We start from the raw sequence: 26,021 nt of genomic DNA, 5'->3' as shown, positions 1-26,021 counted from the left end.
ACATATCTTCCTTCCCTTTTCTAACTTGATAGAGCTTACTGCACTATACACACACACACACACTGGTGGGAGAAGTTTGACAATAGGATTCATTTATCAGATAAAGACATTTAAAGAAAATCCGGCACCGGAGGCCACTACAATGCAGTTTTACAGTGTTCCTTGTCCTTTTCAAATCCACTTCATCTGCCTGATTCTTTAAGTCAAGATTTTTGGACCTTGTTCAAGAAAAATGTGTCTAGGCCTAACTGATCATCATTTATCAATCCTACGTGAGGGGATTGTGTAACATTAAGAATGGCCAATCTTGCTCTCTTTATCTCTAGATTTGGTTAGTTATTATAGGAAAATTAGCTCATAGAAGATTGTGTAGGTGTTGTGTTGCTTTGGACAACTCTAGAGGTGAACAACTGGAGGGAAAGGTGCTGTCACTCTGTACTGCTCAGGGTTCTTAATATTACATATAGCCTCTTTGGTATAGGCACATCTGCATCAAGGGACCGCCACTGTCCAATTATCCCCTTCCTTTTCCTATGTGCAGCTGTTTCAGTCTCTCTGGTTCCTATTAAAGAAAAGAAAAACACTCAGGAAAAAAAAAAGAAAAGATGATTGCCACAATCCTGGAACCTGCAAATCGAGTGATTGATTGGAGTAGCAGGAAATTAGACTTATACAGCCGTCAAGGGCTTTCTTTTTTCTCCTGCATGAAAACCAAACCAACCCCCTGCCTCTCCTCTCTACCTGCTATAGCTGTAGCTTGGCCTTCCCTGCTGCCTGACAGCAGGAGATTCATGTTACCTCCTCCTTCCCTGCAGCCATGCTACAGAGAGAAAAAAAAAGCCATGGCACAGCAAAAATGTAAACGAACCGATCTACTTAAATTCAGCCCTGAAGAAAAAAATAAAAATAAAACATTGAGAGATCCTGTGGGCAAAATGAAACAGGTGTTAAGATTCAATGTTATAAAACATAACAGTTCTGATGGATCGAGGAGTGAACAGGAGGATGGATGCGGTCAGGGCTGTGCCATGTTGCTGCTGCTGCTGTTGCTTGGACACAGTTTTGTTAGCCTGGGTCCAGTGAAAAAAGCGTTTACCAGAGCCCTTTCTCACTCCCCCCTCCTCCCAGAGATGGCAGGACCACCCTGGGAGAGGAGAGGTTACTTTAATCCCCTCTCTATCCAGGTTCTAACCAGAATCTCTTAGTGCCTCACTCCTCTTTCACACAGGAGCAAAGTCAGGTAAAAGCTAGAGCTTTAACAAATCTGCTTTGAAGTTTGATTCTTACACTTCCTGATGCAAGACCTCTAACGCCTTCCTGCTCCTGTGCAAAAGGGAGGCAAATGACATCATGTAAAAGAACCAGGATCTCAAGAGTCCGGAGATAAAGAGTACAGGATCCAGTCTTTCAGTGCGTCAGGCTAATGCCAACTCCATTCATTACCTTGCCGTAGCAGAGTAGGAAGCAGCAGCTAGCTGTGTGAGGTATTCGCGCAGTTCCTTAGCCGCCTGGAAGCGGCCGTAGCGCTTTTTGGGTTTGGTGCACTCATCTAACAGGGCCTCGAGCTGTCCATCTTTGGCTATGTGGGCGGGAGGGTCATGGAGGAGGCCTCCAGTAGTGCCCCGCCACGTAGCGTACCGCGACAACAGATTCTGGCACACGGCATAGTAGTTGTGGTCAACAGTGACCCTGGAACAAAGTGAGTCCTTGGAGAAAGACAGGCAGGCCTCCCTGTCACAATCCTCAAAGCGGCTCTCGTACCACACGTCATAGCTTTCTGGCTTGTCTGTGAGGAGACAGAGAGACAGTCAGATGATCAAGCTGCTATAAAAACACACTGATCATAAAAATAGTCGATTACATTAATAGAGTCATAGATGCACAATGTTCATCTATGTGTTTATGTCAAATACATAAACACATTTATTGGGTTGTAAGCTTCTTTCACACAGCCTACATCAGGTGAATATGCAATGACACAGTGAAATGGAAATCTGTGACCTTTGTCTCAAAGTCAAGATTTTATTACAATACAATATGCATTCATGGTTTTTTTGTATAGTTTTAGGTACCAACCTAGTTTAGATTTTAGATGCTTCTCTGTTTTTTATCCAGTCAAGATAAACACACACACACACACACACACACACACACACACACACAGAGAGAGAGAGAGGGGGACACAGAGTGGGCTGGTCATACACATGCAAACAGAAACAGTGAGAAAACACAGCTCCAAGTGTAACAACAGAGGAGCCGAGGAGCAGAGCCGCTTGCCGACCGGCACGGAGTAATACCCTTCTGGTGTGAACTGAAGGGCTGTGGCACGCAAGAGAATGTTCAAGCGCAGCGCTTCGCAGCACTTCCGTGTCTGGTGTGAACCTGGTGTAATAGTTTTGTTCAACGGTTTGTGCAAAGTATAGGTTAGGGTTACTTCTACTACTTATATCAACATGACCAGAAGCCGACAGGTCCAAGGTGCCACTTTTGACAGCCCTCAGGTACTAACGGGAAATTCTTTTTCAGAAGCACAAAGCTGAACAACTCATCTACCGTTTCATTTGACAGAAATGAACCACTTTCCAGATTTATTGAGCAAATAAAATTCATTCTCGGGCTCATTTCACGTTGCTGTTTCTCTTCAGAGAATTGTGCTGAGAAAGGAGGGAGCCAAGAAAATAACCTGGAATGATGAGAGAGCTATTGGTTTTCGCATTAAAAAGCAGATCAATAACATTGTGTGTGTGTGTGTGTGTGTGTGTGTGTGTGTGTGTGTGTGTGGGGGGGGGTGCCCAGAGGATGCAAACACATAATAAGTGTATCAGCGTTGTAATGCACTGCTCCTCTCGCTCATCAGAACAACTCAATCAAACATCCAGTGCTGCCCTGTTAGCAAGGGGCCCTTGTGGCCCCCAAAGAGGAGGGGCACATCAACCTCAATCAGTGTAGGTGATGAAGATGGATCTGCCTGTGCATGCATGCCATAAGTGCACACACACACACACACACACAGTCAGACACGAAGGTGAGGTGAAAGCAATTAATATTGCAGAGCTGGTCATGCATCACACCTCAGCACTGATTGACAGATGGCATCAGGAGAGAGCCCCATACTTGTTCACACACACAGACACACACACTCTTACAGCAGTCAGACAGAATGCCTAAAATGAACAAGAAGGGAGGAGACGGTTCACTCTCAAGGACAAAGATGAGCACAGCAAAAATAAATAAATAAATAAAGAAATACTTTGAGAGTAAACTAAAGGCAAACGAAGTCTGTGGTCTATTTACTTGCACCTCAGCCCCCTCTGTTCCCCATTTACTTGCTGGTCTGAGTGTAACAAAGCTCCAACATTTCCAAAGCAAAACAAAATCATTTCCAATTCAAATGAGTTGGGAGAGTGGTGGACGAGCTGGTCTCTCTCGTTTCCTGCGTATCAGCCACCTTCCATGTTAAGGAGCTCAGGTCGGACTTGTATACATTCTCCTCACTCCTCTGCCTTCCCAGGGCTACACTGAGAGGGGACATTGGGCCTGAGATGCTTGTTAGCGTGGCCTTACTAGTGGCATTCGAGAGTACGAGCTGGTTTTAACAATGTATGCCTGTGTTAGAGTGCTTTATTGAATGTGAGAGAAAAGAGAGTGTGTGTGTGTGTGTGTTTCAAGTGCTGTTATGTGTGTGTTTGTGTGTGTTTGTGCAAGCCGGCCAGTGATCGTGTCGGGGAGAAAGGAGAATGCAAGTGAGTGAAGTGTGTATTACATTATACAGCATGTGTTTCCAAAAAAAAAAATAAATAAAAATAAAACCACTCAGGGTGAAACCATCCTCAAATGCTATAAACTCAATGATGGGGAATGGCTTCTTTCGCACCGCTAGACTGTGCAAACACACGGCACAACTCGAACATGGCATGCATTTTATCTCACCGAAACCCGCCGCGTCAATATGGATGCCCCTTAACGAGAGGGTGGAACGGCGCGTGGCTTTTTTCTGTGTGTTTGATTTGCAAATCAATTGGCCTCAGTTTAGGCTGATGAGATTCGTACCACAGAATTTCACTCGCGCTTTCAATCTCAGGCTCTAATTGTAGGGATTGGATTCTCTGCTCGGGGGAGCCTTGGGAGGCCCATTTCCTACTGCTGTCCGACACATGCCCATGACCTCGTAATACTCATTACCGCTGTCGCCCCTCTTCTTTCCGGCTGAGCCCTGGCACTTGGCACGCACACACAAACAGATCCAGGCACACAAACACGTAAACATTCTCGAGGCTTAAACTCTGAATGGACAGGGTAAGCAGCTTGAGTTGTCAAGCTTTAAAATGTGTCGGCCAGACAAAGGGAGTCTCAACCTGGATTGTGCTTCAGGACTAGCGAAGGCCCTACTGTGACAGGGTGGAAAATTGCAGCCATTGGCAATAAAGTGAATATACTCACTTTGGAGCATCCAGGCCCGCACACACACACACAAACACAAGTGTGCACATACCAACATAACTGAAGGAGATTAACAACAAGACACGTTGGACATGCTGTACATCTGTTTGCGGTTTTCAGTTGTCAGATCTTGTAATTTAGAAAAGCGGGGCTTTATCTCAGGATAAATTAATCACAATACCTCCCCCTCCGACAACAAGAAAAGTACATACACACACTCCCTTTCACACAAACAATGGTTCATATCTGTCACAGGGCAACCTCAAAACCTAGCGACACAATAGTTTATCACTTTAATAGGATTTCTGCAGGAAAGGACAAATCTAAGAAACTGACTGGGTGGTCCTCCCTTTCTTTGAAGTAGCCCCAGGAAGGGGGTCGGAGGGTTAGGAAAGTACCATAGAGAGTGTGTGATGTATAGCTCACTCTGTCCTTGTTATGAGGTTTATTTTAAGAGGCAAAAAGAAAAAAAAAAAAAACTAGGGCAGCGGAGATGGCTCGTTATCCAAGCGATCTTTGCTTTGATGGGGACGAGCATGGTGGAGGCAGAAAGGGAACTGGATGTATATTCTTAGAAGAGAGGAGGCTTCGAGCATGTGCAGATTTGCCATCAGCAGACTGTCCTCTTGAGACCTTTTCTCGAACCTTAGCCACTGCCTCATAGATACAGCTGGCTGTTATATGTCTGATATAGAAAGCAGTGTATTTTAAAATTTTTTTTTAGAGAATACAAGCTAAGCTATGGTCAATGTTAATGTTTGAATGACAGTCTGGCTTTTGAAGAAGTTTCTGTGAGAAACACTCACCTAATCACTGTATAACTAGAAATGCTAGAATAAAATTAACGGTTAATTATCACAATCTCACACAATATGCCAATGACAGTGTGAAGTAGTGTTAATGTAAATACTGTCCTGTATAACTGAATTATATTATATATAAGGTGTGATACAAATGCATGCTCACAAATAAAGAGGAATGGTCAAGCAAGTAAAGAATAGGCTGTATTAGGCATTATTCACACACACACACACACACACACACACACACACACACACACTTTATATGTGCTCAGGTAATGATGGACGCTGCCACTCACTCTGCTTGATCAGCCGTTTGTCTGCCACGAGAACATTCTCAGCATCAACGACGATGACCTTTCCGTCGCGTGGGCCCACCGCAAAGTTATCAAAGCTGACGTCGAGCAGGTATAGGGCAAACTCAAAGTCGTTGTTGGTGAGCTGCTCGGCGATGTCCATCAACTGCCGCGCCAGGTCTACCCTCTTCTCCCAGGGTGCGTTGTAGAAGCTCCACAACTCCTCACCCACGTAGTTGACAGCTACCACACGCCCACATGCTCCCAGGTACTTGGCGAATGGCCACCCTTCGTCTGACGGAAAGCTCTGGGTAAGAGAAACAGATGAGAACAGAAAACAAGGTTGATTAAAAAAACAGAAATAAAAAGAAGCCAGGCTGTGTAAAGTTGGCAGAAAGAAAAATAGAAATGCCCCACTGGCTTTGAAAAGCAGAGGCTAACAAATGAATTGCAAAAACCTTCACTTTGCCCAAAAAATATTTGCTCAAACTTGAACAGAAATCCTTGTTTTTCCAAAACAAAGAGTGAAATGAAAAAAAAAAAAAAAAGTGTTTAGTCCCTGAGACCAAACACAAAGTTGCCATCTGCAGCCTTGGGTAATTTTTGAATATACAACTTTAAGTACAATAGTTTGAAAATCTGCCAAAGGATCAGGTATATCAGAGCCAGCGCCGAGTATAACGGATTAAATGTAATTAAAGAAAGGAGCCAGTTTTCGTTCAAGCCCTGTGGCTATGAGCTGATGTACGCTGCCTATATTCAGTGTTTCCAGAGAAGTGATAGGAGGTGATTTGTGGTAGCAGCAGTTAACAGGAAAGCCTTATGTGTTGTGATGCAGCAGAGGGGCGATTTAAACTGCTGCATGATGTTGGCTAACTGAGTTAATGCAGTTTGGGCATGCTGACAAGAAATCACTGTGTATTACAGGTTAAAACAGATTAATAATAAAAGGTAACGCCGCTAGCAGGGAGCATTATCACTGCTGCTGCACAATACCCCACTCTCTCTCTGATTTACTCAATTTATTGAGGTCAAACAAAAACAGGCACATGCGCACCATCATCTGCAATTACTTTAAAGTCAAGCGGTAACGTCTGCACAGGCAAACACACACACATACAGACGGGAAAAATGAGTTGTGTGTGATGCAGCTGCATTTGGCAAACTTACCAGGCTGCTAAGGGACTAGATTGTGTATGTCCAATTATTAATTAATTATTCCCATCTCTCTCCATGAGCTTTGGTGTCTCACATTTTTCTGACATCCTTTCCTTTTCTGCTGCTCGATTTCATTGCTACAGGGCATGACAACAGGTGGACAAGTTAATTGAAAATAATAGAACAAAACCTGCTTATTTGGCAGCACACTTGAAGTCTGCTTCAAGCATACACTTTTACTGTAAACACCCCAGCCACAGGCTTCTATCTTTTACAATAAACACCTATGCCACATGCTTCTATCTTTTACAATAAAAACCTATGCCACATGCTTCTATCTTTTACAATAAACACATATGCCACAAGCTTCTATCTTTTACAACACCTCTGCCACAGGCTTCTATCTTTTACAATAAAACTCCTCTGCCATAGACCTCTATCTTTTACAATAAACACCTATGCCACAGGTCTAGCTTTTACAATAAATACCTATGAAATAGGTCTATCTTTTACAATAAACACCCCTGCCATAAACCCCTGTCTTTTACAATAAACACCTCTGCCATATGCTAGCTTAATGATAGCCCACAACTTCAATCTAACAAATCTCTCAAAAGGCTGCTCTTTCTGGCAGCCAGCCGCTGCACTGACACAGACAGAGAATCGGGAGCGCTCATGTTTCACAGGTGCCTCAGTAGCCCTCTCTCTTTCTGAAACCCAATCGCATCAGAGATATGGCAGGGAACACACTATGTCATTGCAGGTAAGGTGTGAACTACTGTGACTGTTGCATCTCAATTTACACTTGTGGTAATTCAATACTTCACCAGCCTTCAATGTCTGTTGAGGTTTTTCTTTTTTTTCTTTTTTTATGCATGGTTTGCTCTAATTTCCTTAAAAATATACATTTTAACCCCCCAGTCAGCCACACAGCTGCTGTATCACCATGACAACGCAGCTGGACACCTGCCACATAAAGATTGTGGCAGCGAGGGGGTGCAATGTGACAAAGAAAATATGGCTTGGTGAATGGATGACTATGAAGCAATCTGTAGGTTCACTAGTGCACCATAGGACATTTTTATCTCAGACACTCCTCAGACTATACTGCTCTACAGCTCCTTTATTACATCCTCTGACTAGGCTATAATTTGCTAAGTGTACTGAAGGCCAAAGCATATGGTTCCCACCTGTAATATAGTACATGAAGCAACAAGCTGAATGCATTTCTCAGAAAGGAATGTTAAAGCTAAGGACACCTTGCAAGGGACTCATGGACAAACAACACTGACATCTTGATGCAAAAATGATGTTTTTCTGTCTCCACAGAAAGAGAGACGATCATCTGTCTGTTTTAGTGTTGTGAATCTAGACATTAGGCGGCTCTCTTGTGCCCATCACGTTTAAGAAAGATCCAGCACCAACACGGGAGGACAATGACAAGTTGCATGCAATGCAGTCTTGGTCGAATCCATTTTCCTGAGGTGACCCAATCAATTGTGGGCCAGACAAAAGTCTGTCCAGGAAGCTCTACTGGCTTCCAGCAGCCTGTCGGTCTGTCATTCTCAGACTTGGCAATGACTCACCCCCAACTTCCCCAGAAAGTGTTGGCTTAATAGCCTTCCTCTACTTTTTCTGATATAGCAAACTTGACAGCAAGAAGAATCTGAGAAGTAGACGTGTCTAAAAAAAAAAAGTGAAAAATTCCACCGGATACTGAGAAACAAAAGGACAATGGTGGGCTCATTGCACTGCAGAATACTGAGTACTGGCTGGAAAGGAGACAATCCAACACTGAGATGCTGCTAGCCAACGGGCAATACTACATCAGAGATTTTAGGATTACAGACTTAACAGGCTAAATATCTAAAATGGCTTTCTAATTTCTGAAGTTGGTATAGAAAGATAAGGTTCAAGCTGGATCAGTACATCTCTATTAGGCCCACTTCCCTCTGACCCAGATTCAAACCTCAGATCGTTTTATGTTACTGCAAATCTAAGCGGCTCTTGGTGTTGTTGACAAAACTTAGCCTGTCCAATGTAACGGCTAAACCGGCTTTGTAAAACACCATCCTCTCCCACCCCTGCAGGGTGGATGGAAGGATGCGAGGATGGGTGCTGGTAGTGGTGGTGAGGGTGGTGGTGGTAGGGGGTGTAGTGCAAAAGAGAAGACGAGAGAGAGAATACGATGGAGACAGCAAACAGAAGAGACAAACAGAGTGTCTTTCACTTCTCCGCTCCAGTGGACAGGAGGAATAAACCAGCAAAGACCTGCCTGCTAAACACATCTCTCTCTTTGTTGTCAGGTTGCAGCCTGAATGGGAGCAAAAAGTAGAGCGACAGCAGATGGGGGGATGGCTGATGGGAGGGAGGAGAAGGATGAATGCCCCGGGGCTACTTTCAGACACTGTCAACGGCTGTTATGAAAACGCCTTCATGTCTGTCCGGCCGTCGTCCGTGGATCTTAACATAGATGTCGTTCATTCACTGCGCTGACGGGCTCATTGCACTGCTTCAATTACAGGGGTCTTGACAACTCGTGCCTAGGTACCACTTTTATGAGCTTCATGTATTTAAATGCTAAATGCAATACATCTTAAAAGGTGAGAACTACTGAACAGAGTAGGAAGTAGGCACCTGAGCTTTAGATTCAAACTTGCCTATTGCAGAAGTTGATAAATACTCCATGTGTCCCACCAATCATTCTCCCTTAGCACTCTTTAAACGGTTACTCTGCAGAAGTCATTAACGTCCGCAATGAGGCGTTGAGGGGGGTTGGGGGGACGAAATAAATTGGAAAGCCCAGCTTAATATTACACTGCACTATTGCTGAGCAGACTTGGGAGGTACTGTACGTGTGTGTGTGTGTGTGTGTGTGTGTGTGTGTGTGTGTGTGTGTGTGTGTGTGTGTGTGTGTGAGTGAAGGGAGTGAGGAATGGGGGCTGGAGGGGTAGGGGGGACTGCACAGGTAGTGAATTTTACCGGTCTTCTCCCAATGATGTTATGCTATTGAAAAATGCTGAGGGTGCAAAACTGCCAATGACACATCCCAGCGACTTTAACTGCTTATCGCTTTTTGTTCCCATCTTGGGATAAAATCCTTTTTTTTTTAATCTCCTGCTTTGCCAAACCTTTAACATATAGAACCTGGAGCTAAATTATCTTATTTTCCATAAGAATCTGTTCAAGAATTTCTTGCTGCTGTTACAGAAATAATGAGCTGGGCTCAGGAGACAATGAAAGCAAAAGGTAGAAAACAGATACAAACAGAATATTCTCATTAAAAGACGACCACATGGTGACTTCTAGGCCCAAGTCTGACTAATATAATCTTAAAGGTAGTGCCGGTGCAATACAGTAGCATTGACTAGGGGTGTTTGTGCTTTCTACTACCATCCTTGTAATACAACAGACACACTGGCGTCCTCTTGGGGGGGAGATTGGAGTGGGCTGAAATGAAACAGGGCCACAGACAAATGGGCAGCCTCTGGAGGAGAGGATGAAACGAATGGAGCGAGAGGCACAGGAACACACACCTGCGTCCTGACATCTGCTGACAAAGGCATGCCCTTTTACTGGGCCACTTGGGGGAGGGCCTGGGCGTGTGTGTGTGTGTGTGTGTGTGTGTGTGTGTGTGTGTGTGTGTGTGTGTGTGTGTGTGTGTGTGTGTGTATGAGCGTTCAAAAGAGGCTCTTTGTGTGTCTGTGTGTGTGTGTCTATGTGACACTGTATCCCAGTGCATGTGAATGAGAACATGCAACGTGACCGGGGCTGATAACAACCTCTATTCAGGGGCCGAGTAAACATGAGCGGCTCCCAAGATATTGCCTTGGCTGGTCTGCAAAGAACACTGGTCCATCAAACACACATATGCATACAAAGACTCACGCACGCATATACAGTGGACACACAGAGCTAGGTTTTGAAACGAAAGCTTAAAAAAAAAAGAAAAAAGGGACGAGTTGCCTTCATCCTGAAACCACAGCTACTTACAGCAGAAAGGAAATTAGTAGTTTGCCACAGTGTGTTTCAAGTGTGCAGCTTGTTAAAGCCTTTAGAAGGGTGTGGTGTAAATTCTCAACATTTTCTGTCCTCAACAAAACCCCACCGCTTCACAGCAAACAAGTTGGGACAGGACGCATCAAGAGTCCAGGGATCAAACAGTGAAGTTGAGGAAGCGTAGAGGACAGACGTGTTCAGTCAGACACAACAACAGCACCTGAAAAAACAAACAAACCCTAAACTCTTTAACCGTGATGTTGCAAAATGAACATTACCCAGCCTGTTTCATCAGAGAGGCTTAGCATTAAGATGGAGTCACATCTGCTCTGCAAGGCTGGGACTGCCAAGATGTACTTGAAAAAACACGTTGCTTTTCTGTTCTGTTCCCCTGTTGACCTAGTGTGTCGGGGGGGTGGCGAGCCCCGTCTGGTATTTTGCTGCCCATTTAAGTTTAAAATCCAGTCGGTTAGTCCGCAGCAAGAGCTCAGGCCCCACAGGGGAGCCAGCGTTAGCTCCTCATCCTGACACACATGGCGCCTTCTCTTTCTTCTCTTTTTTCCTCTCGTATCCTGCTGCTGCTTGTCCTGCTTGTTCTCCCCTCTCTTTGTTCCATCCCCAAAACCTGCAATACAGGGCAGTGATGCTGTCTGTTCCATACAAGGAAGCCAGGAAATGCCTAGTCAGAGCACCAAGCTGAGGAGCCTATGTGTGTGTGTGTATGTAAAGAGGAATGAAGGGTACTGAAAGACGGAGACTGCAAAGTCTGTGTATCTGAATTCAGAATAGGCTTTGCCTCTTTCTTTACCAGACATGCGGTTCAAAGAGTGCGAAGTCACAGTGTGTAGAGCTGGCAGCAGTCTTGGGAAAAAGGAGAAAACGCTGAGAGCGTGTGCTACGGTAAAACCAGAGCCAATAGGAAAGTAAGTAAAAAACACTGGTTAGGAGATGAGAAATCATAAATCAGATGGCCAGCTGGAAAAGGAAAAAGCATGCATATGATTCAGTGAACCCAGCTGAGCAGTGATAGTAATGGGCTAGCTGGGTCTTCAAGTTCTGCAGCCCTCTGCTCTGTAGAGAGAATGAGAGCACGATGAGGAATGAGAGCACAGAACAGTGCAGCTCGTGCTTGCTAGTATACAATTCAGCTAGCCAATAGCTGAAACATTTTTCCAACCTGAACCTGAGCCACTGTGCAAAAAGCCACCTCATGAATCCCTTCCACTGGAAGACGAGGAATGCATTAAGTCATAGGCAGTTGTGTTGACTCAGTCTAGGTGGTATTGCCGCCCACATGACTGGGGAGGAACCCAAGAGAAACTTGGCTTCAGACCTGAAGGCTGTGGGTTTGAGGCCTACATCAAGGGTTGTGTATTTCAGGGCAGGCAGCAATTAGCTTGGGGGCAGCCGGGTGGCGTAGTGAGAAGCGAGACGGCTGTCACTGACCCTGCAAAACTGACCTCACTGCAGAACAGGGCAAGCACAGAGAGAATTTCCTTACAAGCAGCAATTAAATGTCTCACATACCAGGAAAGACTTCAATGAACAACTTCAGTGATAAAAAGGAGCCAGGCTATGACCAGTTCCCTGAGCAGCTACACAACCAGTGAGGATGTTAACCTTGGCTGAATAAAGTTGTTATGCTACAGTATATTCCTGACCTCTCATATTTTCTCTGACTGAAACTAGGTGCTTGACGCTTTAATGCAGTGGACAATTTTATTACTGCAGGCAAGATGATGTGCTAAAAAGCATATTCTTGCTCTAACACGAGGCCTTGGGCTCTCCAGGGGACACGGCGCAGTAAAGAGCCACTCTTTAGCAATCCATATTGGTTGAGGCCATCTTAAGGAGCCCAGGGAGAGTTATGAATGGGGTTAGACTCTCCAGCGTTACTTCAGAAGCTGGGTATTGGACATAGAGTAGGCTAGGGTGCAGGCTGTAACAGTAGGAAGCTATGGGATAAGGAGGGGTAGGGGGGTGTCTAAAAAAGGAGCTGGTGGGTGGGATGAGTGGCAGGGGGTCAGCCACAGGCATTTACCTAACCAAACACAGCTGTCATGCATGTGTGTGTATGTATGTGTGTGTGTTTGGAGCGAGGGAGAAAGAGAGAAAGGATTATGGTAACACAAGCAGTCTGGCTCATTCAAATAGGGGAAAACACCACAAGGCTCTGGCTTGTACAACACACACACTCACTCACACAAACCCTCCTCCTCCTCCTCCTCCTCCTCTTCTTCTTCTCCCCTTTCCACCAGGGCCTCCATCCAGCGAGGGCAGCCAAAAGAAGGGAGTTGGGCCCAGATAACTCCCTGTCTTATCCTAACAGGATTCAGTCTGTACACAAAGGCCTATAAGAATAATGAAAGGGGGTTTGGGAGCACTTGAAGCAGGGTTAAGCGGCGTACACAACCTCCTCTCTTGTGTGCTAAGAGCGACGCAATCCCCCAGACCCAAAAACAAAAGGTACTAATCACAGACTAGCAACTTAAATACTATTTACCGGTGGGCCTTAGCCACTGAACCGGCCTTAAGAGACAGAAGGCTCACACTTAAGCCGGGATAGCATGCAGTGTCTGTGATTAAATGGAAAGAAATAAATAAAACTAGAAAACAAAACAGGCTTTGATCCTCTTTGTAAAGAGGCATGACCCAGAAAGCCAGACCATAAGATTGCATTTTTTTTCTGCAGACAGAATGTAAAAGCTAAAAACCTTCACCAAAAGATGATCATGTCTGCAATGATGACTTTTTAAAAAAAACATATATTACTGTAGAATTTTTTTCTTCTAATATTTGACTGCAGAAGAATATTTAGCATATTGAACAAGGGCTGTCAGCATTAACGCTTTTTTTGCGATGCAATTAAGGGCAGAGCATATTGTGTTTTTGTTTTGTTTTTTTAAATTGCGTTAATCATGCTGCTCACTGACTCACTCATTCAAAACCACTGTCACAGACTGCCATTACAGTTGACCTCTGTAAACTGTGCACAACACACAGCATGTGTTCATATGGCAGGAGTCTAGCTGCTGCGGTCATATTCCTGCACACATTGTTGTGACTTTCCTTGTAATGTCCCATCGCTCTGCAACTTTGGAGAAGTGCTTGCCACATGTTTCTAGTGTTGTGCACTTGAGCATATTTCTCTATGTGGCAAGTTCCTCAGTTTTCAACTTAGCTCAAAGATAATGGAACTATGGAGTGTTTTTTGTTTGTTATGCACTTTATTACAATGTGCTGTACGTTTTGAGCATGCACTTCTGTATATTTCTCAATGTGGAACAGTGTAATCCTTCCAAAAAAAAATGTATTTCACAGAATAAGCACTTTGAAGTTGTCTCCTACCTCGAGACCACACTGGTGTTGTAGCATTTCTTTTCTGTTTAAAGCAAGCTATATTTTTGAAGCAGACATTGTGTTACCTCAGGCTCATGCACTTCTTTTGATTTGAAATAAATCTAAAAGGTGAGTTCATGAAGTACCTTTCTTTGCATTCATTTGATTTCCAATCAAGATACACTGGTAAGAACTGCTTTACAGTGTTAATATGGACTTTAAAACTGTTGTGAAATGCAAAACAATAGAATTTTAAACATGCGATAAAAAATGTGATTAAATCATGCTTATTGAAATTCAGTGATTCATCGCAATTTTTTTGTTTTATTAATCGTTTGACAGCCCTATATTAATCATTTTCAGTACAATGCAATCCAACACTACCATGACCTACAGCTTCTGACAGTCTCAAAAAAAAAAAAAAGGAGTGAGATAATAAGAAACTGACCTTCCTAAAAAGAAGGATTTATTGCAATTCTTAAATTGAAATGAGATGATGCAATGTTCTTTCGATTTGTCTGGTTTTCTATTCAATCAGATAATGGCATGTAATTAATAATTCATAATACTAATAATAATGTTAATAATAATAATAATAATAATAATAAGTAATCCGTTTGTCACACCTCTGTTATTTAAATCATGTTTTAACACCAAATCACTGCTACATTTTCACTCAGAGTAAAATTATCCGACTTTGCTTACGCCTCCTACATGCAGAGTAGGTAGATTGTACATCTGCTTATGAATTGACGAAGAAATTAAAATTCCCTATACAAAAAAAAAAAGGAGGGTTCAGTAGGTCATGTTTGAGGTTCCAAAACATAGAATTTATAGTGTTTACTTTGGCTTACTTTCCCAAAGTGGATGAGCATTGCACAGCCTCATTAAATCAACAGCATACCAATGAAGCATCCCCCCACCCCCCACCCCATTTATGAAAAAAAAAAAATCAAAAACATGCTGCTAAGTGTGTTTGCTCAAAGCGCTGTCTATGTTTACTTCCACATTTGCGTTAAAATGCTGCTGTCAAAAATCTTTGGAGGAATAGGAGATAAGGTCATCCATCTAATCTCCCGGTTCCTCTGTCTTCTCCAGTTTAGTATCAGTGTCAGACATCTGTGTTCCGGGGAAAAACAGACGGTGTTGCGTGAGAGGCTCATGCTTTCTGAGGAGTACGTCTCAGTGTCAGGTGAGGCCGGGGTGTTGAATGAGGAAGGTGGATCCACGGGAAGATGGGGAGAGGCGGTAATAGAAAAAAAGGGAAAGGGGTGTCTGGGAGAGAGCAGATTTGAGTCTGGAGGAGATCAGAGTACTGCTGACTGAGTTAACCCCACAGGCTTGTCACATCCTATTCTCAGCTTCACTGAGCAAGACAGGGGCTGAGGACCAAAAAGGGTGCGAGCACAGTCACATGCTCCTGGCTAACTCACCAAGCTTAATGATTTGGAAGAAGGGGGGGCAGGGGGGGTTTTAGGCTAAATCAAACTAATTTCAGGTTGAGCCAGATGTACTCCATCAAACACAGCCATCACCTGATGAATCAGTGAGTCATCTAGCCGGAGGAGAGAAGCCAAGAATGGTAAATAAGGTTCTAGCTGGGGAAAATGAGGAGAATTTATTGCTCAATTTTCATGCAAACCAAATTATTGTTGAGGAAGAAGTAAAATTAAACAGCATTGTGTAATTTCTTTGGTTGGCAACGTGACAACCCCTTGACACAAGTAGATTTATCATGGTAACAGAGAAACCCTTCCAAGCCAACTTCTCTGTGAAACCTTTAGGAAAACAGCATTTGTTAGAAGAAACCAGAGAAAACAGATGAACTTGCATGAGGTGCTTCTTATTGCACAAGGATTTTCTTGTTTGGCTGTCGTCATTTTGTCTTCCAAAAATATTTATTCCCCAAAGCCAAATTGTCTTCCACGTGACAGAGGAGTGGGGGTGGTGTGTCAATGAGTTTGTGTGTGTGTGTGTGTGTGTGTGTGTACTGCGCAGCACACAGAAAACGCATTGTTGGCCAGACCTGAAACAACAAGGCAGATTGTTTCCCACTGACAAAGAAGGTCTGGTTTCTCATAGTGAAACAGGGCCGATTTACTGCCTGTGGCTTCAAAAGAGTGGAAACAGAAGCCATTCTAAGAGAGAGTGCAGCTCACTGAGCAGACAGCAGAAATGGTATTCACATTATTCAGCTGAAGAAAAGCCAGAGGAAAGAGATAGAGGAAAAAACCCAACAACCACCAAGCACTGGCGACCAATAAAGGTGGGAAATAATTTACACTAAATATAGCCAATTTAAATTATACATAAGAGTGATACTGGGCTCTCCGACTTACTGAGGAGGTGTTTTAACTACAGCTAGGGAAAATGAAGAATCGCTCACGGCCTGAGGAGAAGGCAGAGTGATAAATAGTTGAAATAAGGATCAGGTTTCATTAAATAACTGGCCATAAAACACAGCCTGGATTCCTCTCTCTTTTGTTAAAACCCGTCCCCGCACAGTAGCAGCAACCTCTGGCTAAAAAAAAAGGCAGACCAAGGTGTTGTAGTACAGCACGTCTCCTGTTCAGTCTCTACAGACGCCATTAATTCTTCATGGTCTACTGCTGCCCAACCTTGTGTAGAGGGTCTCTCAGTCTCGGCAAATTTTCTCTTCATCTTTTGAGTTCAGTGATGCTGACGAACAGTCAAGCCACTCAGGATCTGTGAATTTCGGAGATGTCTGGCACATTTCTTTGTGCCTTACCCATCCGCCCAACCCATGCCCACCATCTGTTACCTCTGCCATGGTGCACAGTGCACACACAGACAGACCCTACAGTTCCAGTTTATGCCTGCAGGTCACAAGTTCAGGATGAAATCAACAATTCATGAGTCTCTGTAAACATGCAAAGGCTACCAGGAGTGGGGAGTGTGGACAATGTGTGTATGATCTGTTGGCGTGTTGTGTGTGTTGTGTGTAGCTCTGTAAAAGATAAGGATTGGGGGACGGGAGGGGGGGGCAGAGGGGGTGAATCACCAAGCTTCTGAACTGGGGCATAATGGCATTAAAACACTGATGGAATTATCCGGGCCAGAGTTTGTGGAGCATACACAAGTGGGTCGGAAAAAAATAAGGTTGACAGAGACGGAAGAAAGAAGTAAGAAGAAAGGAAGGAGACGAAAAAGGGAGGAAGGGGGAGGGCAAGCGACCACACAGGGCTAATCAGATTTTATAGATTGACTGGACTAAAAAGCTGATCTCGCCTTTTGTCCTCTGAAATGCCTGGAGGTGTCCAGCCCGACATGTAGTAGGGGGAGGGCGGGAGGTCAGCGTAAGTTATTGAATGTCTACACGGGCCATGACCATTGTTGTTCTGTCTCCTCACGAGACACGGTCAGTGCCAGATTGAAATTGAAATTGATTGGCTGCTTGTAAATCAGCGAGAGTGGAGGAAATAGAGAGTGCTTATGTGACATAAAGTACGGTTGTTTTGACATGCAGGGTGAGGGAATAGAGATGGGTCGTGATTTTACTTCTAACCTGCAGTCAAAAGCAGGACAACTGACAGGCATCCTGTTTTCACTCTAGCAGCTTGTACTGTTTTTTCATTTGATGTCTTTTAATATTGCGGCACAGTATTATGATTAAAAACAAAGAGTCTTAATAAAACCAAACCCTGTACGTCTCAAAAAGTTGTTTTATATAGTAACTCCAAAATAAAGTCAGTATGCAGTATGAGCCCATATTAAAAAAATAAATAAATAAATAATCAAACTTTAAAAATAAATATTCTTTTTGAAAAAATAAGTATCAAGAATATTAGTGCTGATGACACTTGGCTGCCCTGAGAAATCCTGCCACATGCAGTCCACCAAAAACGACAAATCCAATGGACAGAGACGTATATTAAAATTAAAAACAACTTGGAGCACTTGCAGATGAATCCCTGAATAATTCCAAACTGCCCTACATATAGTGTTAAATATGCAGTATTGCTGCCAGCCAAAATCCCTCATCTTTTGGGAGGCCACAGCTCTTAAACCCTTCTCTTTTCTAAGCAGAGAAACGCTCGTGCTCCAGATAGGGGACACAGTCTGGATGCAGCCTAGAGTTTTGGGAGGGCTTGTCTTAGATCTGTGGAAGAGTAAGGAACAGAAGGATTCTCACCCTGTAATTTACTGGGGGCTTTAGGGGCAAACACCCTGGCTTGCTTTGTACTGATGCTCTCATCTTTTTATGTAGCAAAGGTAATCCAGGAACCATGACTTAGTTGTTGATACATTTAAAACAATATGGTGCTACAGAATACTGTTTTATTCTAACATAATAAAATGCAATAAAATCTCAAAAAGCTGCAGAATTACATACACATATGTTGCTTTAGATAGTAGAAACACACAACATTCAAAAATGTTTAATTTAAAAAAACAAGACTCTACCTGCAGTACGAGCGGTTCCGGGTTGAACGCCAAGGTCATGAGCAGTTGCATTCTCTCTGTGTCCTTAAGGTTCTTGAGCAGGAAGCTGCCTGAGTCTTTGGTCTCAGCGTACCTGCGGACCACGCGGTCCAGCAGCCTCTGAGAGGGGCAGTGCACCAGGTCTGACCACCCCTCCACCACCTCTGGGGTGAGCAGACGAACATCGCCATTGATCCGGGCGAATTCTGTCTTGTACATTGCCTGGATGAGGTCACAGCGTGGCCTACCTGTGGCCCTCTTGCAGATTTTCTGGTCTATCTCAGCCAGCTCCTGGTTGGAGCCGAGACGTTTGAGCACTACACGACGGGTGCCCTCCCTGGGCTCACCGTACTGGGCAAAGTAAACATTCTTGACATTGAAGACGTCTAGGAATCGCAGGCGACCCCAGGTCTCAAAGGAAACCTGGCCGTTCATGAACTTGCGGCACCAGCTGGTGCCAAAACAGGCAGGACACTTGTTGAGGTTGATGAAGCGCCTGTCAGTGAGCTCATTCTTCTGGAAGGATGCGAACAGGTTGTGGGTGTTCATCAACAAGATGACAAACAATCCCACCACCAACAGGAGCTTCAGACAGCGGTACAGGCGGCCAAGTTTGAGAGGCAGGAATCGCAGCATGATGGGGATGGGGCAGGGGCGGGGGATGGGGGTCTTAAGGGATAGGGAGGAGGAGAGGTATTGAGATGATTGTCAGGGAGCTACCTCAGTGCCTCTCCGTCATGGTGTAACAGGGTAGTTTCTAAAGCCGCAGGCAGGGGCAAGGTTGGCGCAGCTGCCCCGTGCCAGTCTCTGGCAGACTCCAGTGAGTCATGTTCTCCCTTTCTGGTGTTTGAGTGCAACCTCGAGCCAGCAAACCTGAAATGAAGACAAGACAGAGAGAGAGAGACAAACTTGAAAAAAAGCTACATTTCACAACACTGAAATCAGCCCTTGTGATCACAGATAACAAGTGAAAGGTTTATTTAATTTTTCTACTGCTGGCTTTACAACTTGAACACCCTAATCTTGCATGCAATACCACCTATAAAACAAGGACGCACTTTCCCTGGCATATGAAATTGTCTCACAAATTTGAATTGCTTGGGTCATTTGAGAGATTTCATTTCTTTTTGAGCAGAAATGAGATGGCCCAAAGCCAACGCAATAAACCTGCCTCTGCCTGTTTGTGCTCCTTCTCTTTGGGAAATCATTTCTTGTATACTCTCCCAATAATAGAAAAAAAAAGATAAATAACAGTATAGAAAAGGGGAAAATAAAAGAGTCAGTGATCAAATTAAGAGGAAATGTACAACATCCTCTACTCTAGTATAAATAAAATGTACTGCACTCTGAGGATGATTCCTCAGAGGACCTGTCTCTGCAGCTACATAAGTATCCATCACTTTGCCTCTGATGCACAGCAAAATAACACACCGGCTGCATACCTCAACAGTAACACTGAGCTCACAAATCTTTTTTTTACTCTTCCTTTTTCTCCCCCGATCTGTCTTCAAATGGAGGAATCTCACTTTGCATTGTGAAGAGAAATCACGCTGAGCAGAGTTTAACCTTTGATCAGAGTTGCCCTGCTTCGTTTTAATCATGCTTTGAAGTCGTTTCTTTGAAAATGGCTGGTGTCACTAAAATAATGTTTGTGGTGCAGGGGAAATCGGTGAAGGCGTATCGATGACTGCAGAGAAGGGAACGGTATGAACTAAGTGTGGAAGAAAGAGACAACAATCTGGGCTCACAGTACGAGAACAATGCTCTCAGACAACCTTACAAGCCCCCCGCCCCCCCGTAGTCTGTCCGTGATAACACCATGTCAGGCCCCCCCAATCGGCCTTTTTAGCAATGAGTCTTCTAAGTCCTATAAGTCGCTTTAAGACAAGACAATGACTCAGGCCATGCAAATTAGCCATCCTCAATTAGAGCTCATTAGGACATGCCTATTAGGACAGCTGACTTGAGAGGGCATGGCTAACGAGCAGGCACACTAGTGTGATTAGTGTGCGTGTCGATGGGTTCCATGCGTTTTGCTTTCAGATCGAAGTGGCTGAGGATCTGGAAAGACACGGGGGCTTGAGGCAGCCAAGAGAGCAGCGGTTGTGAGAGATGTACGGCGTGTGGAGTGTCAGATAAGAAGCTGAATACACCAGTTCTTAGCTCACAACTGAAAATACCTCGAGCAGATCAGGCCAACATCACTAATGTAAAAATAGACCATACCCAAATAGGGGGGGGGGGGGGGACTACAGAAAGCTTCACTACATATTTTTGAAAGGAGGGAAAAAAACATGATTCATGCACGTTTATACTCTCAGCACAAATCTAAAACTCCAGCAATGTGACTCAACAGTGAGCGTATCATTTTCTTCTTTCCGCCATAAATAAGACAGACGGGATAATGAGAGTGACAGGGTTACTTTACATCTTTTAAATAGAAGCTATCTCTAAATCATGTTTAAACTCGGTATTAAAACCAAATAGCTACTGTAAATCTTAATGATAATGTGCCACAATTTCCCCAACACACGGGACGACTTTTAATCGTTCTGTCATTATAAAGAAGCACAATGTCACCAATTTTAGGCTATACAAATGAATAATCTCCTTTTTTTGAAGATGCTACCTCATAACCGCATTAACCTGAGATACCTCTGAGGCAAAAAAGCTCATTGTTCATACATTAAGTCTGAACCAGCATTTCATTGAGCGAGCCAAATAAAGAAAATAAGGTCTGCATCAGGCTGACTTCAACAAAATGCCTCGAGTGTGATAAATGAACAGTAACCACATAACCTCTCAGCTGCACCCATTCAGACAGGGGCTAAAAAAGGAGGCCAACACAATGATTTAATGGTGTCTGCAATTCATTCAAATTCTCCAAGATATTCATATTCAACAGGGAGAGCAAGATAAATTGGGAGATGGCGAATAACGAAGCCAAGTCAGAGTAAAGAACTCTACAAAATGACAATAACTTCAGTACAAGTTAAAAGGAGTGTATTCCTTGTGCCTTTTACTACAGAGAGAAAAGTGGAGGCTTATAGCTTGAGGGGAAAACCAAATATCCTGTTGCTATAAGATCCCCATTCAAGTGCCATTTAGCATCTGACACAGGCAGTTACGGCACAGATGTGGCAGCGAGATCTAGGGAGCAGATATGAGATTTAACTAGGATCTGAAAAAGCACTATAACCAAAAAAAAAAAAAAAAAGGACAAAACATAACCTCAGCCAAGCCCTGAGGAGATGTTCACCTCTTCATCCCAGAATGAAAGTGACACAAGAGGCAGGGGCGTGCTGCAACAAGTGCCGGACAAGAACTAAACAAAGAGTAATGAGATGCACAAGCAGGCGGCAAACGCGGGGAGGATATATAGCTTCTTCCTCCTCTCAAGAGAATGTGTTAGGCTTCAATTACCTATGGAGCGTTACCTGGATTATATCAATGACCCGTCCTAATTGCAGGAGCGAGAGGATAAGCTGCGCACAGCATTTTCTTTCTGTTAATGAGAGACAACCCCAGGTGTTAAGATATTTAAAATGTTGACAATGAAGTGCACAAATCACCAATGGTTTATCCTTGATCCTTTACTTTTGTTTAGCATGAGGCCACAGAGTAGAATTTAAATGCTACTAGATGAACGATTTCTGTCCCGCTGCTGCTACATGCAGAGTAATAGAGAAAAACATTCAGCTTCATTGGAAGGACGGCATGGTAATTTAAGATGCGGATATTATTCCCGGGTAATTATCCCACAAGACTGCTTCTAGTGAATTTAACACCTGCAAAACTATTTATTTAACTCCCCTCCGTGTCTATTGCTGTATCCCCCCAATGGATTGCATTTTGTAAGTAGTACATAGATGAAGGTAGACCATATAGTTCTCTATGGCAAGGTTGTCCACTCAGGTTTTTGACAAGGTTTAAGTTCACTTAAAAGCCTTAAATTAAAGCCAGATGCTCAGTGTTCAACCGCAGATGTTACTCGCCGGAATACAAGGCCAGTGAAATTCAAAACAGTGTTGTCTTTCGGACAATCCTCATTGTGCCCACAGAAAACTTGTGTTTTAAATTAGCCCCTCTCCTCCACGCCTCCCCCTACGGTGCCTCTGCTCCCTGTGCACTCTGAAGACGAGCGATGTACAATACCGAGGGGAAATCCCTGTTTAGAATAAGCACCAAATTACTTCTCATCATACACAGCCGCTGCCAAAAAGTGGGGTAAGAAAGTTTCTCCGCATAGTCACTCTACAAAGTACGGCGGTGAGCGCTTTCGAAAAGGGAGGCAAAGAAAAGAGGGCAAATCAAAGGATGCCTGACTCCTCATGCATGGGAGATGAGTCTCGCATTCAAAATGTTCCAAGTTTGGCAGATGTTAAGAGCCGCAAAATGGCTCATTACTGGGACAGAAAAGGCGCAAGATGAAGCAATAGGCCCCATGTTGGCTTAAAAAGGAATGACAAAGGTCGAGACAGAGGAAGATGACATCGTAATATCCTAATATTTCAACTTTTATTAAACTTAGATTTTAAAAGAACAACCCAGATAACAATGAGAGGGCTGAAAAGGAAATTTCCTTCTTGAATAATCTTATCCACAGCTCATTGTGTAAGACTGCTTTCAGATAATGCCGGGTGAGGGCAAGGCTACTCTCGGGCTAACCCATTTCCTTCCCTGCACCTGAGGCTAAACTTCATTATGTTATTATGAAGTCGAGCCACACATGAACATGCTTGATTAATTCCACTGTTAATGCAAAAGTGTGTGCAAAGAAGTGGTGAAAAGGACTGGAATACAGCAGAGGAGTTAGAAAAAGGAAAAAAAAAAATCAAGAGAGATGAAGAGGAGAAAGAAACATAACCGTCGCTAATGTACAGTACAGTGAGAGAAACTTTGAGGTATTGCTCTATTACGGTGGAAATGAATTAAAAGAGATATGAATGGAGAGTAGGAATTCTCCATCCCTGAATGGACACACACATGAACATCCCCACCCCACCCCCGACCCACGAGAATAGACGGCATTACCATGAAGCCCAACCGAAAGCTCAGGAAAAGCTTTCACTGACCCACCCCCCGCCCCCGTTCCATTGCAATGTGTGGCTGAAGAGAGGAACTACTGTTGCCAAGGTTATCGACTGTGGGAGTCAATAATGTTTGATCACAAAAACATTCAGCCGCAGCCGGATTGCCTCAGTACACCAAACACGTAGACAGTGATGGATAGATACAAATGACAGCAACAGTCGCACGCCTAATGGAAAATTGAGTCCTCAGAATATAAGCACCAATTAGCAGCATCCCCACATGAACATTAGTCCATTCATCTCTGGCCCAAACCAAACGCTGGAGGTTTTAATGAGAATATCAATGGCATCAGCTCTGCGACTATCTGCCGCAGCTGTTTGGAAGGACACTTCTGAACATTTGACGCTCGGTCTGGATTCTTCAACTTTTATTTTATTTTAAAACAGCTGCACATATTGCACAAGCCAGAACCACTCTGTAAAAGTTTGAAAAGTTGTCATACATTTGAGTCTCATGTTAACACTACGGCAAAACAGATGTGTCATCCATTTGAACCGGCTGCAACAAGCTGTCAAAACAGGCGTCAGTATAAATAAATTGGATATATGTTCCGAGTGAGAGGAGGGCTGGAAATAAAAATCGATTACCCCGAAAGCTATTATTTCTCTTAAGGTCATTTCTAATGTAGCTCCATCTGTTCTACAAGCTGCTTTATCCGAGTGTTTGGTGAGTTTTGAGGTCAAAAACAAATATACACTGCTCCTGTGGGAGCTTTTAGCCTACAATTACAAGACGTTCCCCTGCTGAGTCCTGAGAAACATTCAAATCAACCAATAACAGAATATCGTAGGGAGTATCTGTCTATTTTCATAGTTCCCTTGTTGACTAACCTTGCAGAAAGGCTCCACAATTAGTCCTCTGTTATGGAAAAATGAATTTTAAGCAGCCACATTCTATTCATTAGCCTGTAAATAGAAACTCCTTAGGACTTATTATAAGCTTTGTCTGGACCAAAACAGTAGGACTGTTGTGGTAATCTAGTTTTTCATTGAAGAAATCAAGGGCAGAATATTGCAAAGAGCATACACTCATTATCATACCGCAGAAATCTCATGGTCAAGTCACTTAAGTTATTATTGCAAATTACGCCTTCATTTGCAGTGCCTGAGCCTTTTTTTTTTTTGACAGTTTCGCAAATGACTCAACCTGCTGCTTGCTCACGCCAACAAGGAAGGCAAATCCTAAATAGCAAATCAATCCAAATCGAGTTGGCCAAGTAGAGACCTGTTGAAGTGCTTTGTTTTTTAGTAGGCAAAAAAAAAGGAACCGATGCAAAACAGATTTTGCTGCAGAGAAAAATCTGTGAATGTAATGGTAACGCAAATGCATTTTTCACAGCAGTGTTGCTGCTATCACTTGATATGTTCTGCATATAAATTGCGAAATGAATATATATATATGTATAGATAGATAGATGTATAGATAGACAGACAGAGAGAGAGAGCATTATAGGACAGCACATAGTCTGTTCAAATTATCGACATCTGTCTGACAATGCAGGAGATGCACGATGCAGTTTTGTGCATTTTAATAATTTGCAGCATGCATAAGAGCTGTACATTACACGCGAATAATGTAGTCTAATGCAAGAAAAGCTGCCCGACAGCTAATTGTGGGGTTGGTAAGAACCTGATTTTTTAAAAAGTGTTTTTGAGACGTCTATTGTATGAAAAATGACAACCACCAGAAATCAGTGGTAATCCGAAACTTCATGTCATTGTTTAGCGGATGTGGGCATCTGATAAGAGATAGAAACGGTTTTTATCTTATCATTTCATCGTCATTGTTTGAGCAGCACATTGCCGAGTGACATGCATGTATCCTATTACGTACACGAGTAGTTGCGTACTGAGAAACTGCGAAATCCGCTTGAGTTTAACACTTCGGGTTTTTTTTCTCAAGTCGAGGCTCTAAAAGCGAGCACTAAACGCGACTCTTGAAATCCCCAATGTGCAATTTCACATGACTAGAAGCTTTAGTTCAATGGCAACACGGGCTGCAAAGAGAAGAAACAACTGTTAAACAAACCTGTCTGACTTTTTGTTGTGTGTGTGTGCTCCTCTCCGGGTCTGTAGTAGTGAAATGCTTTAGCGTTCAGTTGGTATCATTCTTCAAAGTTCCTTACGAGGCAGGTTGACGGATACTTTCAATCACCTCCGATAATATCTAAACGGAAAACAGCCTCCTCAAAGCTCGACGAAGATCTCTATTAAGCAAACTCACACGGGCTTCCCATGTCTAGCTCCTGTAAGGTATCTAGCCAGTTAGCCTGCTAGCTGCCGAAATAAACAGTTGGGATGTCGAGTCTTAACTCTTCATATACCAGAGCTTTCCGACCGCAGGACGCGGTCCTCCTTACAATAGACAACAGCGTCTGTGTTGTGCATTAACGTCCATATCTGTCCGCTGATAAAGACTCCCTTTGTGGTCACGGAATTGCTTCTTTTCCTCC

General features: G+C 43.5%; 1 protein-coding gene across 1 annotated transcript; it reads right to left on the bottom strand.

Annotated features, from left to right (window-relative positions):
* Window positions 1-522: 522 nt before the first annotated feature.
* dipk2ab (divergent protein kinase domain 2Ab) lies at window positions 523-26,021 on the bottom strand. Its single transcript, XM_053342407.1, has 5 exons — window positions 25,598-26,021; window positions 18,458-19,348; window positions 5,540-5,843; window positions 1,444-1,786; window positions 523-562 (listed from the first exon to the last, which is right to left on the bottom strand). Exons 2-5 carry the CDS (start codon window positions 19,109-19,111, stop codon window positions 547-549), a joined length of 1,317 nt encoding a protein of 438 aa, XP_053198382.1. The 5' UTR covers window positions 19,112-19,348; window positions 25,598-26,021; the 3' UTR covers window positions 523-546.

This window comes from Scomber japonicus, chromosome 21, assembly GCF_027409825.1.
Source record: "Scomber japonicus isolate fScoJap1 chromosome 21, fScoJap1.pri, whole genome shotgun sequence".
Lineage (NCBI taxonomy): Eukaryota > Metazoa > Chordata > Actinopteri > Scombriformes > Scombridae > Scomber > Scomber japonicus.
Note: the sequence above shows the minus strand (reverse complement) of the source record. Positions and strands in the feature narration are given on the sequence as shown.

Coding starts and splice junctions, on each gene's coding strand:
- dipk2ab (XM_053342407.1), bottom strand. CDS start 19,111: ATGCTGCGATTCCTGCCTCTCAAACTTGGCCGCCTGTACCGCTGTCTG. Junction 5,844..18,457: donor CGGAACCGCTCGTACTGCAG/GTAGAGTCTTGT, acceptor TCTCTTACCCAG/AGCTTTCCGTCAGACGAAGG. Junction 1,787..5,539: donor CAAACGGCTGATCAAGCAGA/GTGAGTGGCAGC, acceptor GTCTCCTCACAG/ACAAGCCAGAAAGCTATGAC.